The sequence below is a fragment of the Gymnoscopelus braueri genome (assembly GCF_963280865.1).
Source record: "Gymnoscopelus braueri genome assembly, chromosome: 7".
NCBI lineage: Eukaryota > Metazoa > Chordata > Actinopteri > Myctophiformes > Myctophidae > Gymnoscopelus > Gymnoscopelus braueri.
In genome coordinates, this window is record NC_137608.1 from 27,462,882 (window position 1) to 27,480,172 (window position 17,291).

The window sequence follows — 17,291 nt, forward strand, 5'->3', positions numbered from 1 at the left end:
GCAATGGACATGGGCACTTATTCATTTGTTTTGTTTATTTTTCATTTAATTGAAAGAAAAATAAAGAACTGATCACATGTACTAATCAGGACTTAAAGGAGTAGTTCACCCAAAAATGACTTCTATCAATTACACACCCCATGAAGCATTGAATTCATGGAGATTCTTTAGTTGTTGTCGCATTCCTAAGCCAATAATTTGATTACTGGCGAAAAGATGCTAATGTATCCCGTAGGACTCAAAGGACTCTTTGAGTCTCCTACCGGAGAGACCACCAGTCATCAACTGATTCCAGGCCAGGCCAGGCCAGCAAATGTGTCGATGAAATGAAATTTGTCCCTGAGCAAGACTCTTAACCCCTAATTGCTCACAGGCCCTCATTGGAAACAAGACCGCAAGGACTTTCATGAACGGACCTGTTAAAGGAATTATCCTTATCCTTGTATTTAAAGGTCAACCTCTTGAAACTGAAAACAGCCTAAAGTACTTGGGCACAATTCTGGATTGTAAATTGAGCTTCTGTGAATCCATGTATTGAATGTATACTCAAGAAATGTTCACAGCACCTTTCTCTTCTCAGAAGACTCAACAGTCTTAACATGAGCCAACCAATTTTAGAAACTGTGTACAAGGCTCTGATCGAGTGTACTCAATTGGAACCTTACATCCTGGTTTGGCAACCTCAATTGCAAACTAAGGAGTTAGGGTCGTTTCAGACAGGGAGTGGTGGACGCGGGCGTTCTCGCTCGGATCTGCGGGGATCGCGCCTCGATCATTGTTGTTTTCTCCTCCTGTGCGTAGCGGGGGGAAAAAAGCTCACCACAATCCAGCGCTTGCCGCCCGCAGGCGTGTGCACAAACGAGCGCGAGCGCGAGCAGAAGAATTACACCGAGCCCGCTCGCCTCAGGAGTGGGAAAAAAAAGCTTATGCTTGCGTGCCTGGTGGGGTTCAAGCATTAGAGCCAGGACCATAGCTCTGAGCATTCTTCACCCATGATTCTCATCCTCTATTCAATTTGAGATGATAAACTCAGGGAGGTGCTATAGGGCAGTGTTTCCCAAACACTGGGTCGTGATCCATTCTTGGGTCGCGGGCCCCTTTTTGATGGGTCACGAGTAAAAAGCTCAATGCCTCCCTGCTTGCCACTCAGCATCAGGGGTCCCTGCGACATACTAGCATCATGTCCAGGGGTTGTACTTGTACATCAAGCTATAGAAACAGGAGATAGGCTCCTGCCCTGTGGGCCTCTTGGCTCGGCAAGGCTTACTTACTTACGAGTAACATCCCTTGTTTCGTTTACTATAAAAAAAAGATCTAAAAGATTTTCAAAAAGTAAAACATTTATAACATATTCAGAAGTTCAAAATACATTTAAAAATGTTTATGTAAAAACAAAATCTCAATTTGTTGTGAGCTTGTACAGTAGATGTGCTATTTTAACTAGTCTGGGTCCCAGGGAGACATCAAATAACCCTCGTTAGTTTGGCCACTGGCAACCAAACTGCATTATCTTCACCCCCCCCACCCCACCCTACGGCTGGGGGTGGGGATTCGATTTTTGCCCTGTGAGTCTGTGAGTTCGCAGCTAATCTCGGGCACCGCTAGACCGATTGGTGTGAAACCTTGCACACACACTGCCAGTAGGACAAGGAACAACCTCCACACAAACATTTTCAAATGAGCCTCAAGGTGATGCTATAACAGGCCATTTTACACTCTGGTCTATAACTCTTGAACCGTAGGTCACACAATAAAAAAACAATTCCCGTGGATTCCTTGAAACACTCCCCATATAGGCATACTACTTACTCTATTTGGTCCAAAACTCACATAAATCAGTGCATATTATCTCTGAAGTCATATTTTTCATATGCCTTTCCGATTGGCTATGACTGGATTCCAAAGTGTGCAGGAGGGGCCCGTTTCAAATAAAGGCAGGGTCCGATTTGCCCGAAATTTTAAATCACACATTGAGGGCCTCTTAATGCAGAGCTAAGGTCAAATTTCACTGCCACCCATAGGGGGAGCCACAAATCACTATACAAATAGTGTCACTGTTGCAGAAACAGTGACACTAAATTAGGCACAAATGGTCTTGTGAGTCATGGCCTTCAAGTAGGGCTTTGATACTCCATAGCATTTGCCTGTAATTGCCTTAACACATTTGTGGAAGGGGCCTATTTCTTACAAAAAACGCCATATATCATGAATGTAACATCCACCAATCATACCCACACTGGAATCACATGTTCAGACCAGGGGCCTCTAGTATAGAGCACACCTCCAAACTGCTTTCATTTCAGCCCATAGGGGCCGTCACAAACCCAACAGTTGCACCATCTGGCTTCCTCATGACCTGACGGCTGCACCCCACAAATAATCTCTCAAGACAAGTCCTGCAATATACATTGAGGATATGTCAGCACAAAAATTCCAAACACATATTTGATTGAAAGTAAAGTTTAACACAGGAGCACCCTGTTGGAGCGGACTGAGAATTTGCATAAGGGGAGGAGCGAAAATTTCCTGTTATGCACGCAGTAAGACTTTTTTTTTTAAACGAAGGAGTGCACTTTTCTAGTTCCAAGTGCAATCACCATTTTAACATTACTAAATTCTCGGATGATACTGCCATCTTAGATGGATCACGATCCTTTTTCATTAATTCTGACTATAAGTAGAGAGACAAAGGTTTGTAGAATGGCGTGATGACATCTACCTTGTTTTAAATGTTAAAAAGGCTGAGGAGATGGTGTTTGACCCCAGGGGAGTTGGTGACCACAGGCCTGTGGTCACTGGTCATCCATGATGAAACCGATTTGCTTTTTTTTTGTTGCTTTTTGTTATTTTTTGTTTTGTTTTGTTTCTTTGTTGTGAAGGGTTAGTGTGCTTTTAAGCTCCTTGGGTGATTGAGCAGATAGTGATGGATCTCTGTTTGCCCTTATTTGTCCTCTGGACAGTGGTTGTGATGTTTTGTCCTCTGTCAAAATGAAAAATCGATAAGACATAAGTATAAAAAAAATAAAAAAAGTGTGTTAGTCCTTTATCAGGCAGTCTTAAAGAGCCTCATCAGATACGACATCACCCTCGGTTTGGTAACCTCTCCATGCAACTTAAGTCCAAACTGGTCCGGCTGATGCAGAATGCAGGGAAGATTATAGGGGGTGAGACAGCTTCCGTCTTTTCAGTCCACTTACCAACAGGCTACCCTAAGGCAAGCCAATACAATAGTTACCAACCCATCCCATGTTCTACACGGTGAGTACCAGCTAATGCCCTCTGGGAAGAGGTTCAGGTACCCCAGCTGGATATTAATCAGATTATTTATTTTCATATATAATGTATCCCTGTGTCAGTAACACCTTTAAATAAAACTTCTAAACTTTGCCAGATAAGCAAAAGAACGAGGCCAGGATGGACACTGGTGGACCTTTGTTTTATATTAGTATGAGTTTGTGGATCTTTGCTTTTATTGATTGTTTTTATTTGCTATTAAAAGATGTTTTTTATTTATTAACATATTTGTGTATTTTCCCCCATATGCCGCATGGGGGAAGCCCAAGCCAAATTTCACAGTTTGGTGAGGTTACGTTAAATATCTCACTTAAAATTCTAAAGCAATATCGATATCACATTAGAGAGTTGTAAGAGAAGAGATCATTAGAGAGCCATTCCTGGAATACAAGACAAGCACCTGAAAGATGGAGTAGTTCACATAAATCTGACCATGCTCTACTTATTTTTTTATCAAAGTATTATTATAATGCACAAGTGAAGAAAGTGTGGTTGTGTATATCTTATGACCTGCTGTATTGCTCACCCATGCACCTGTCCCACAGACTCATGTGTCAAACATTTCTATCCAAAGTAGTGAGGATTTTACCATGTCGATGACGCTGATCGTCAGAAAGGTCCAGGTCCAACATCAGATCATCTTCATCCAGCTCTGAGGAACCCAGGTTGTTGAGAACATCCTGAGGATAGAAGCCAGAAAAGTTTTCACTACACAAATGGTATTGGTACAATACTGAATATTATTGTGAGTAATGAGGAAAATCATTCACACAAACTCCAATGCCCATTGTTCAGCCCACCCTGAGAAGACAATGAAAAATATTCAATAGGGAAAAACACATTTATTAAGACATATGGGTACTAGACTTGTTTTGCTTGTCCCTAATGAGAAATTTGGTCTCTCGTCTGGAGATTCAAGCCCATGAAAACACAGTGCGACACTTGCTATGTGAGGATTGTTAGTTTAGTTTGGAAAAAGTAATAAATGGTCCAAATGAGGCTGTAGCTTTATTTCTGCCAGCAATCAATGAAACTCAAAATTCTGAATAATGTGCTTTCAATACAAATTTGTTTTAGGTTTTAGGCTAATTATTCATTATTGATCAAGTTTTCCACAATTTTTCAGGACGAGAACTGTAAATAATCTTTAACTTTTTTAACTTTTTTAACATTTTGTGTCATTTCAAAGTTGATCAAAAAGATTGGTAGAGATCTGTAGATAATCTTACTCCGTCTTCCTTCCAGGGATTTCTTTTTGACATAATACTTAAAGGGGAAATCCACCCATTTTCAATATTTAACTATGTCATTAATATAGCATAAAGGAGTTGTGTGGAAATAAGAAAAAATTAAAAAAAAAATTAACATTGCAAAAAAATGTAACATTGCAAAAAAATTAACATTGCAAATTACACCATGATGAGTCATCACAGTGTAATTTGCAATGTTAATTTTTTTGCAATGTTACATTTTTTTGCAATGTTAATTTTTTTTTTAATTTTTTCTTATTTCCACACAACTCCTTTATGCTATATTAATGACATAGTTAAATATTGAAAATGGGTGGATTTCCCCTTTAACTACTCATACTTCCACAGAGTCAGTAGATACAGAAAACATTAAATAAATATATCCCTATAATTACCAGGAATATAAAAGATTTTTCCTCCATCACTCTCTGTGATTCAGTGTAGTGAAGATAATGCTTAGGACTTTTGATTCAACCTGATTGGGGGGATGGCATGTTTTATACGTACAGTATATGTAAAATATAACATTGGTCAACGAATATGTCTACTACTAAAGATATGAAAATACTACATTTAAAGCTATGGAGCTTTCTGCCCAAAGCTGCAATAACAAAATAAAAAGCACTACAATTGCCTTTTAAGTCCACCAACTTCACGCTCACTACACACCATGTCTGTTCTGATATTTCTTTAAAAGCCCAAGCTGAAACTTTTCAAAATTATGGATTATAACTTTGCCAAAGGTACTAAAGCTGGGCTTCATCAGCTGCATCATGTAGCTAGAGGACCACATTGAATCACGTTGAAATGTTCAATACCTTCCAATCCGTTGTAGACATGGATTTTATTTATTCAGATTTACAAGCCACTGCCTGGAGAGCATTTAAGAAATGCACTAAACACTGTATATCCATGTTCTAAGTTACTATGAAGAGATTATAATAATGCAGTAAACTGAACCTCACTATGGTATTTCAAAGGGCAATGCTGCCATCTTATGGTCAAAGGAAAATCAACTCCCAAAGTTGAGAATCTACTTGAAGAGAAATGAGAGTACACTAAATGACAAGACAGTTGAACCGCAAAGAAGGCAGCTGTAAGGAATGACATTGAGAAATAGATTACATAGATAAATAAATAGCCAGACATGTTTGTTGAGTGATTAAAAAAAAAGTGGTGACAACAAGTCACCTTTGGAACATACTGTTGTAGTGCCAGATGCAGCATTTAACTGCCATCAAATAAGTGAAAATCACTGAAGAATGTTTGTATTTTAATCTACTGCATTTCTCTGACCACCAGTTTACCTGACACTATTGGAAATGCCCTGTTTCAGTAAACCCTGCCGCTCTTGGGGTCCAAGTGGATTAACTCATTGAGTGCCCAAATTATTTCTGGCTATTTCTGGCCAGTGCGATTTATATTTTTTCATTTTTTCAAAGCAAAAAAAAAGTGCTTTGGAAGCGAGATACAGCCTTTTTCAGTTATAAGTTAAACAAGGAGTGGATGGAGCTGCAAATCTTCAGATAATGATATCTTGGGTTCTGACCTTTTTTTTTCTTTTTTCTTTACTATTTTTTTCAAAAACATGTGAAACACGTGATTGGCACGTTGCACCATAGCGGTAAAGGCCTTGAAGGCGATGCTCAATTCTACATTTTACAAATGTGATTTTAACAGGTTTTTTTTAAAGTTAATACAAGTGAGTGATTGATACTACTGACCTAAAAAAGGAAACATTGATGGTTGGGCTCTCAACTGAGCTATAAAACGTACAGTATGGGCACTAAGAAATTAAAACGTAAAGTGAAATTGTGCTGTTTCTATGTGAGAGTGTGATTGGGATGGATTACAGAATGCTGCTTTCATCTCAGATGTTTAGACATAAACAGTCTCACCGTTCAGTACGAGGGCTGACGATACAAGTGAGTGATTGATACTACTGACCTAAAAAAGGAAACATTGATGGTTGGGCTCTCAACTGAGCTATAAAACGTACAGTATGGGCACTAAGAAATTAAAACGTAAAGTGAAATTGTGCTGTTTCTATGTGAGAGTGTGATTGGGATGGATTACAGAATGCTGCTTTCATCTCAGATGTTTAGACATAAACAGTCTCACCGTTCAGTACGAGGGCTGACGATCAGTATCAATTGTCATTATTCGAAAAAGTTTCTCCTCTCCATCGTGTGTGTGTGTGTGTGTGTGTGTGTGTGTGTGTGTGTGTGTGTGTGTGTGTGTGTGTGTGTGTGTGTGTGTGTGTGTGTGTGTGTGTGTGTGTGTGCGTGCGTGCGTGCGTGCGTGCGTGCGTGCGTGCGTGCGTGCGTGCGTGCGTGCGTGCGTGCGTGCGTGCGTGCGTGCGTGCGTGCGTGCGTGCGTGCGTGCGTGCGTGCGTGCGTGCGTGCGTGCGTGCGTGCGTGCGCGCGCGCGTGCGTGCGTGCGTGCGTGCGTGTTGAAACATTTTCCATAAGAACTATCAATATTCTCTATAAAATGCCTTACACATCACATGTGAAAGAATATGTGATATTGTGTTAACATAGTTGCATCGGTGAAAATATAAAAAGCTGCAACAAATTTCTGTGTAAAGGTCATTTCAGACGGGAAGCGGTCAACGAGCTTATGTAATTCATTTTCAATGAGAGCGGGCGATTATTTGGGACGTGCAGAGAAGTTGAGGGGCGGTGAGGCAAGTGGGAGAGGTCCCGTGAAATTCTCGTGCTCGTGCTCGTTTGTGCACGCACACGCGGGCGGCAAGAGCTGGATTGTGGTGAACTGTGGTGAAAACAACAATGATCGCGGCGCAACCCCCGCTGATCCGAGCGGTAACGCCCGCGTCCACCGCTCCCCGTCTGTTAAGACCTTAATGCAGTTGCACATAAGACATCATTTGGGGCATTAAAGCAAATAGCTGAAAGGTATTGAAAAAGAAATTAAGCCCATACCGTGTCATACTAACGCATACTCTGATTTCATTTGAAGCTAAATTACCCATTATAATGTGGCTACCTAGCCAAAGAAAATGTGTTAATATGATTTTACAACCTAGAGATGTCACCCCTTTCCTCAGATATGTGCTGTGAGTCGGTATAAGCCTCAAGTTAATAGAGATACGATCAGATTGAGGTCTTGTTAAAAGACGGCCCCATCTCTTAACTGCCAGGCGGATTGACATCCAAAACATTGATAAGTGGAGGCAAGACTCTCATGCCCTCTATTAAAAGACGTAGGGAACTGTGCAGATGATGAAATTTATATGTACTCACTCAGTTCTCTAAGGCAGTAAATGCATGAGGATCAATAGAGAAAGCTTTGGCTTTGCAGAGGAGCCAGGTATTATGACAATAGAAGGACTTACAATAGATTTTCATCCTGTACGGGTAGATACTTCCGAGCCCCTTGCATTACAAAATGAAGGTGAAAAGAATCTCATCTGAATGTCAAATCTTAAGCAATTAAATTCCTTCAAAGCAATCTGCATGTACAGAGTCTGATCTATGTTTACTCTGATTTGTGTCAACTTACAATCATCTTTTCAACAAAGTCCAGTATCTTTTGATGCAAAAGTAGAGTCAACACCTATTTCAAATGCGGTTGTCAGCAGGGTTGCCATGTCTGCTTATTATAAGCGACGTTGGGCTTGTTTTTCTGTGAAGTCGCTTGTAAATATTGATGGTTGCGGGTTGCATTTTTTTGGGGTTGTTTCTAAAGTTCAATTGCTTGCAATTTTGGGCTTGCTGTGTAATGTTGTTTAAACCAGTGGTTCTCAAACATTTTCATGTCAAGGACCTCCAAATGAATATGTATTTGTCTACACAGACCCCCCATCTGAAAATATTTTATGCCAGGGACCCCCATACAAGATTTTTGTTGTTGAAATGTTTCAAAAATATATAAAAATATATTTTTTGAAAATAGCAGATCTACAAGCTGTCGTGATGCGACGCGTTGTGAGCTTGTAGTAGATCAGCTATTTTCAAATAGCCGATATACATAGGTTTAAACTTTAAAAGGTTCATGTAGCCTGGTCGCTTCTTTTGGGCTTGTTTTCATAGACCTGGTTGCTTATTTCTATCGCAGAATCTGGCAACACATTTGACCATGGCCATAATGACACAGCCCAATATAGCTACCATGCAGCTCACATCAACCCAGTCAACGGGAACTGCATCAAGTACACTGCGCCGCAGTTGAGGCAGACTGCAATACATCCAACTATTTGAAGTACACACTTTTCACTGACAAAATAAAAAAATATATATAATGTTGGCCAAGACCATGGTCCCCACTCCAGCTCATTTGTCTGTAAGACATGGCAAACATCCTTTTTCATTTCGGCGGGAACTCAACATAATCATCATTGGCATTCTGCAGTCTGGTCCCAGCTGTTATTAAGAACTTTCTGAAAGATAAACACTGGCTCTGCTGTTTAGGTAAACAGCCTGCAGTGTCCCAAGGCGACATGAAAATTACAATAACAATCAGACGGAGATTAGAAGCGATTTAAGGAAACACAAATTCCCTTCATCCACAGTATGTCTGAAATTCAACACTCTAGTTACACCTGTCATTCCACATGAAATCATCATTTACAGTACGATAATGACATGTGTGTTCATCAACTGAACAATAGCAATGAAGCAGTATATCAAGCATGCATGTTACTGTATGTTTCTAGTAAAAATCTGATGCACTCTATTCTCTGTTTTGCCCCTGCCTGAACATAAGAAAACCACAAGCCTCCATGATACAAACACACCATACTACATACACACTTGCACTGTTGAACACACAACAGTACCCTCATACATACAGGACCTACACAAAACAGTGCAGCACATTAAATAGAGAGATTATGCATTCAAAGGATGCAAACCCTTGGAGAGTCTCATTCCAGAATGTCTCATTAACTACAAGTTCCCTCTGCCATCTAACAAAGTTCTGGGATGTAGAAAAGAGCAATGAGGAGCGGGGATTACTTAATACATGCCCCTTCAAACTTGCTTACGGAACGTTCCACAACTTAGGCCCCATAAGTGTCATTGACAAGCCCAGAGAGAGAGAAACGGAGATGGAGATTACTCTATGCTCAGTGAAGTGTAAATGTCAAGGTTCTGATGCAGTCTGAAGTACAGAGCATAAACATGCACGCTTGCCTTTTTATCTCCTAGTATAAGCCTAGGCTCTGGGGTAAAAGTAAATGTGGGCTACTTTCACAGCCAATAAATTAGCTTTCATCCCACAGAGCTCTCTTCCTTGGACGTACTGCAGCGTTGCCAATCCAGACAGAAAGGATGGATATCCATGGTAGATACGCCATGCATCAAAAATGACAGCCTAGGCTAGCAAAGACGCCATGGCTTTAATACGTCAACAGAGCTGAAATCCTACCGTACGACTGAAGTATTTTCTGCACTTAATTTCAATCCAAGTTTTTTCTGTAATCCAAGTTAATGTATGTGGTCAAGTTACTAATCTTGCAGCTATAATGCTTCTTTTTCCTTTTACTAATATATTCAAGCCTGCCCTAGTCAAACGATCCTATAGGATTCTTATAGGAATTTCATAATCCTATAGGATTCTATTGGAAATTTGGAAAATCCTATAAGATTTTTTGACTAGGGTGAGGTCTCATTTTATTGACATTGCCTTAATAATGATGTTGGGCAGAAACCTTGTATCTCCATATTTCTTATTTTTATGGGGGTTTTTTTTTCATAAATGAATGCCCTACAGTATTTTATACTTTACTATGACAGTGTCGTGTAAAAGTAGCAAGAATAGCTTGTAGAATACAGTATGTCCACAAGCTCACAATGCATCACATCATGATGAGCAAATAGGAACACCAGGTTGAAAGTGGTTAAGTCTGTCTGTGGGGTTTATAGATATTTAAGCATTGAAAAGTATTAACAGGCGCATATGACCAAATAATAACTACATTGGATCACTGGAACACAGGTTCTCTTTTCCAGTTCCTGAAAAGTACCAGTTTTGAACATGCAAGGTTTCCACCTGACAGCAATGACATGTAATAGGCCTATAGTCTTTAAATACATGACTTGTATCTACATAATCCTCTTAGGTACAGTATTTTGGCATTCATTGATTGCATGATTGTCAGAGTTCAAAATGAAACTCAGCAAATGATGGAGACAGCAGGCCCCAAGGTCAACAATCACTGGTGGTGATAAGACTATTCTGCACACCTATTCATTGAGAGATAAAGTGACGTTTGTTCATCCGAGGTCAAATAAATATCACTTGAAGTCACAATAAGATATGGAGGATGTATGGAGATAAAGGTTTTCTTGTCTCACTTACTTTAGACACAACCTGCCTGAATACACTCCCCAAGAAACCTCATATATAATAAATAAGTAAGCCTTACCGAGCCATGTGGCCCACAGGGCAGGAACCTCCTGAATCTCCTGTTTCTGTAGCGTGAGGTCTGTGTTTTGTACAGTACAGTACATCCCCCAGCCATGATGCGCAAGTACACTCCCTGGACATGACACTTGTATGTCACCCCCAAACCCAAACCCTTGATGCTGAATGCCATTTGATAGTCTTTGGCATGACCCGGCCGGGGGATTGAACCCCGACCTCCCAATCTCAGGGCGGACACTCTGACCACAAGGCCACTGAGCTGGGAGATAAAGTGATGTTTGTTCATCTGAGGTCAAATAAATATCACTTTAAGTCACAATAAGATAAGAAGGATGTATGGAGATAAAGGTTTTCTCCTCTCACTTTAGACACAGCCTGCCTGAACACACGCCCCAAGAAACCTCATGCCAGAAAATGTGCTCAATAGAATGCAGACCACCTCCAATGCGACAGCCTGTTACATAAAGGGTTGTGGTGCCATGCAAACTACCAGGTGCCCATTTGAGAAAAGGCAACTTTTTATGAAATAATATTTCATTATGGTTTAAAATACTAAGTCGCAGATTAAGAATATTATATTTATTAATTTACTATTATGTTAAAAGTGTAGAGTAGCATAATTATTTTAAATTAACTTTAGGTAACTACAGGACCCACGTCTACCAAAGTTAAATTATGTTTTAAGCTGGTCCCTTCTGATGTGGGCTTCTGTTTCCGCCTGCAGTGATTGCGCTCAGTAGTAGAGCCTTGGGCCTCCTGTTCTCGTCAGTTTGAGCCAGATGGCCCATCCAGCGTCTATTATTAGTAAAACGGACCTGAGTTACAACTGTACTGTACATGGACCGCGTTTGTCCGTCTACACAAAATCTCTTTGCCAAAAATAGCCGGTCTACAATCTTGTGAGCTTGTAGATTCGCTATTTTTGGCGAATGTTCCCCCCAGAATAGGCATGTTGGGGTTCAAGTGGTTAACAGTGGAAGCAGACACATTTGTTCCTAGAGCATCTTTTCTCACTTGCTTTGCTCGTCATTACATGGTCCAGTCGGCTAATGTTGACAATGGAGCAGGCCTCGTTGGTGGGAACTGGGAAAACGTAAACATCTTAAGGCATTTTCTGAAAAAGGAGCAACAGATAAACCCACTTCCACACACATGTGGGTCGTTGTTGGCAGTGGAGCAGTGAATGATTTCTCAAAAACATACTCACTAAGAGCCAGCCCCAGACACAGACAGACAGACAGACAGACAGACAGACAGACAGACAGACAGACAGACAGACAGACAGACAGACAGACAGACAGACAGACAGACAGACAGACAGACAGACACATGCATACATACAGACTTAAACTGTACACAAACATCCAAACAGAACAAGAAACGCTGCATTCAAAGAAACATCAAGACACACACACACACTAAGTGATAACAACAAAGAGCAACATTAAGGGATAGCGAAACGTATATATCCGTGAAGAAAAACGAAGAAAAATCTATTACCCCCAAAAAAGAAAATTCAACTGCTAGCTAGCGGCCAAGCGGTAAGGCAGACGGAAATGGCAGTGGATGTGTTGGATGCAGTCCAACCTACCTAGCCTGTGTTATTAAAGAAAAACGTGCGACAATGGTCAAAACTCAATTTAAAAATGGCGATCGAAAATCCACTAAAGTGGCCGTTTTGACCATTATCTCTGGATGTGTGTGTGTGTGTGTGTGTGTGTGTGTGTGTGTGTGTGTGTGTGTGTGTGTGTGTGTGTGTGTGTGTGTGTGCGCGCATACTGTATGTGCATATATACAGTATACTTGCGTACTGTATGTGCATGCGTGTTAACCTAACAAGCTCCCCTGCACATAGTACATACAGTACCCTGTCTGTGCCATCTACGGCACTTCGCTTATTAGCTAATTATGCATCCATTATCACCGTAATTAAAATGTAAACTATTTATACACACTCCACACAATTAATCTCTGCTCAACTAGATCATAAAATCTTTATGTGAGGAAGTTTCATGAGCTTCAATTATATAAAATTAGCAATTAGCTAAACTTTTGTCCATTATGGATGATTGAAAGATTTATTTTTATCTTCAGTACATAGGGCTTGGTACTAATTGACAGTTCAAAGGATGAACATTATGCACAATTCATATTGATTAATATGACAATTTTCTCCAGAGGAAGAGGGGCAGATAAGCTAATTCACTGAAATGTTCAAATCATTTGAAACACACCCAAATACAACTGGTTTCAAAGCTCTAATAGTAGCCAGGACTATTTCTTAACTCAACTTAAGAGAGAACCAGGCTTTCATTGGAGACAAGCTATTATTAAGACAGACCATTAAATTGAGCTCCTTTTTATGTATTACGGTTATAACTATTCATTTAATGTATGATTAACAAGTAGAAAAGGCAATGCCACAAGGGTCCGAGTATGAATCCAACTCCCTAAATTTCTCATACCGGTATGTCTTCCCCGCAGGTTCCTGCTTCATTAAATAACACCACAAATATCATATTGAAAACAAAAACAAAAGCCAAAAAGACATTAAAGGCACTCAACTGGTAAGCAGTGATTTAAAATATAAATTTCTCCAACACGTCAGTTTTGTCCTTCCGTGACTTTTTCAAAATACATGGCCTGTTATGGCCCATTATTTATGGCCTGTAATTTATGCTCCGTCGTAGGCAACGTGTTGTGTGAGCTTGTAGATCGGCTAATGTCAGCATGAGCCACTATCGTACGACTAAGAATAAATCAGGCTCTACTTAGGTTTACAAAATTAACAACTCATAGGAGAGAGACAGGAGACAGTTTCAGCAAAAATGAGTTATCGGCGGTTCTGCATTGAAATGCTTACAAACGCTACAACTTGCAATTCAGCAGGCTTTACCAGCCCACAAGCTGGGCTGGGAATCCAGCAAACCTTCCTCTAGTGTGAGAGTCGAAGTATTATGTAACTGACTGTGGTAGTTCCCTAGAGTACGGTTTCTCAACCAGTGGTCCACGGACCACTAGTGGTCTATGGCATAATTACAGGTGGTACATGGGAAAATGTTTTAAAATGTAAAAAAAAATATATATATATATATATATAATAGTTCATATGTCCATCAAATGTAAGAACATTTCTGAACTAATGGGAAGAAAAGAAAACTTGAAATTAAATAAAATACACTGGCATGCAATGAAGTGTAAGAGCATTGTTTTAAATATGCTAGTGTATATGCTAGTGGTATAGAGCTCAAAAAGCTTGAGAACCACTGCCCTAGGAGAACTCAAAAAGCATATGGCACAACAACCATGACGGATCATGTACTGTACTTTGCGTATGAATTGGCAGTGGATATTCAGCCATCGGATGGCACTGGTAAAAGAGATGCTATTCAGCCATCGGGCACTCTGCCCTACAAGTTTTAATACAGAATGCCATTTCTATTGACAAGCGAACTGGACAAAAAAGTTACTATTAATGTTGTTGCACATAAATAATTACTGCTGTGGAAATGTTAATTATGATGAATTGTTTGCCAGAGCCTCTTTTTTTCCTTTTACCCAGCTTTTATTGAGGACAGGCCTTTATTTGCATGTAACACACAACTCCCCTGGCCACTAATTGAGAACCGGACATTATTGGAGATTTTACAGTACACAGGTTTCACACGTACCAGGCTTCCTAGTTTGGACGATGAGGAGTTGTTTCTGTGCTTGAGCAGACCGCAGCCCTCACTGCCCAGGGCATCCCTGTGGTTCCCATGGATGCGCGGCCCCCCCGCCCCCTCTGACGATGAGCGCAGGCGCCTCTCCAGCCGCATCACCCCATGGTAGGGACTGACACTGCTGCACATGGAGGCTGAGGGACAGACACACAGAGAAAAGTTAGAGAATGAGGATGAAGAGGGAAAGAAAGAAAGTCTGACCGAGACACACTAATGATTAATGAACATTTTTATTCAGCCAGGTCACTCTGTTGGTTAACAGTTATGACAACAAACTTTTTGATTAACTAAGCACCTACAGTACGTCAAGATCAGTGTTGCCAAGTCTGCTTATTATAAGCAACTTTGGGCTTGTTTTTCTGTGAAGTAGCTTGTAAATATTGGTAGATATTGGTAGTTGCGGGTTGCTTTTTTGGGCTTGTTTCTAAAGTTACGTTTCTTATTTTGGGATTGCTGTGTAATGTTGTTTAAACCAGTGGTTCTCAGACATTTTCATGTCAAGGACCCCCCAAATTAATATACATTTGTCTGCAGACCACCCCTACGTGAAAATATTCTAAAATTATTCAATTCTTTTTTTGCAAGATTTGTTTGAAAATAGCCGATGTATATACTGTAGGTTTAAAGGTCTCATGTAGCCTAGTCACTTCTTTTGGGCTTGTTTTCATAGACCTGGTTGAATATTTCACTCACAACATCTGGCCACACTGGTCAAGATATTTGTTTAGCAACACATCTGAAGTACAAGACACGTTCCTTTTGACAAGGAGTTAACTTGCTGAATCCCCTCTGAATTTGAATTGACAGAGAATCAACCTGCTACTCTACCTGGGATCCATAGTACAATTTCATAACAAATAGACCATAACAAATACGTGTCCCAACACTAATAGTCTAACAGACACACACACCATTTCTTCCTCAACCAGAAAAGGAAAGATGAGACCCCTATTCTGACTCATCACGTCAGGAGAAAGCCTGTCTACAATCAGCCTGTGACAACTTGAGGAATTGCTGCTATAAAAAAGTATTAAGTCCCTTGTCCCTTGTCAAACGAGATGAGATCATTAAATCAGTATTACTCAGTTGTGGGCACAACAATCAAACTGACCACATTACCTGTGTAGAACCTCTGGGCTAGTGGTTTACCAACTGTAAATCAATACTCAACCACTTTACTGCAACCCTGGAGGTTAGCATATTCAAGTGACGCCAGCCAGGATTTATAGCGCCCAATACAGTGTGTGTGTGTGTGTGTGTCATCATCCAGTATGCACAGTGTGTGTGTGTGTGTGTGTGTGTGTGTGTGTGTGTGTGTGTGTGTGTGTGTGTGTGTGTGTGTGTGTGTGTGTGTGTGTGTGTGTGTGTGTGTGTGTGTGTGTGTGTGTGTGTGTGTGTGTGTGTACTGGACTGCATGTGGGTGAATGGGTGTGTTCGGATGCCTGCCATGTGCATTTACATGCATTACATGCATAGATGTGTGAATGTAAAATATTACCATCAGACTTGTTTTAAAATGCACAACCATGGCCATTCTTTTACATCAGTGGTTCTCAAACTTTTCATGTCAAGGACCCCCAAAATGATATGTATTTGGCTGCGGACCCCCATCTCAAAAATATTTTTGCGCCAGGGACCTCCAGAAGAAAAGATTTGAGTTACAAATATTAAAAAATATATATATATAGATTTGCACATATTTTCAAGATAAAAAAAAAATTGCAGATCAACAAGCTCATAGCGCGGAGCGAAGTGACGCGCTATGAGCTTGTGGATCTGCTATTTTTGAATAGCCAAACTATAAAATATGGTTAAAGTGGGTAAAATGATTGTGACACTAAATTAACCAATTTTGCTGGGGACCCCCTGGTACCCCTCCAAGGACCCCTGGGGTCCCCGGACCCGACTTTGAGAACCAATGCTTTACATTACAGCTCCATAAGAAAGAAAGAAAGAAAGAAACCAGCATACACTACGGGAATCAATATCATCTTCTTTTAGTGGTAAATTAGTGGAATTATGGCATTTATTAGTGGAATGTTGTTCCATGTACAGTACTTTCGAGTAACTTATTTATGCGTTTGATTGATCTGTCTTTTGCCTGAGCACTGTTCCTAAACACAAGCAGACAGGCCTCAGTCATGCATGCACAGAACAGGATGACAAACAGTGTTTACACCTGTCAGACACAGGGACCCTTTCAGAAAAATATGCCCAGAAAAGGCATTTAAAATGTGTTGCTGTCTGGTGGAGTTTGGCAGGTGAAGTGGAGTGAAACATCTGCAGAAAACATAGCCCCAGGGCTAGAGATTAATGTAGAAAATCTATTTGTTACCTGAGAGGCTTTAGCTGAACATCCTGTAATATTTCATGGTAACTGAACAGGAAGTCAGTGTGACAGTAAAACGATTATTTAACCAATGTCACCTTACTGCTGGCTTTGATTTAGTGGATTTTTTTCTTCTAATTGTCTACACAGGGACTGACATCATGTGGCAACTGAGTCATTAACATTTGATGTTTTCACAACAGTAATAAAAACATTAACAAAAGCTGCGCTAATCTCCGACAGCAGGCATGCCCCAATTCATCTCTCAATCGTTCTCTCTGACTTAAGACAGCTTGAACTGTGTTG

General features: G+C 40.4%; 1 protein-coding gene across 2 annotated transcripts in view; it reads right to left on the reverse strand.

The window, feature by feature from the left end:
- Positions 1-17,291, reverse strand: part of ccser1 (coiled-coil serine-rich protein 1) — a 179,536-nt gene that overhangs the window by 150,100 nt on the left and 12,145 nt on the right. For both annotated transcript variants that reach the window (XM_080432334.1, XM_080432335.1), the window contains exons 5-6: positions 14,606-14,790; positions 3,884-3,974 (exon numbers count right to left, since the gene is read on the reverse strand). In XM_080432334.1, the coding sequence (XP_080288460.1) occupies positions 3,884-3,974; positions 14,606-14,790 (276 nt within the window). The remainder of the gene's footprint in view (positions 1-3,883; positions 3,975-14,605; positions 14,791-17,291) is intronic.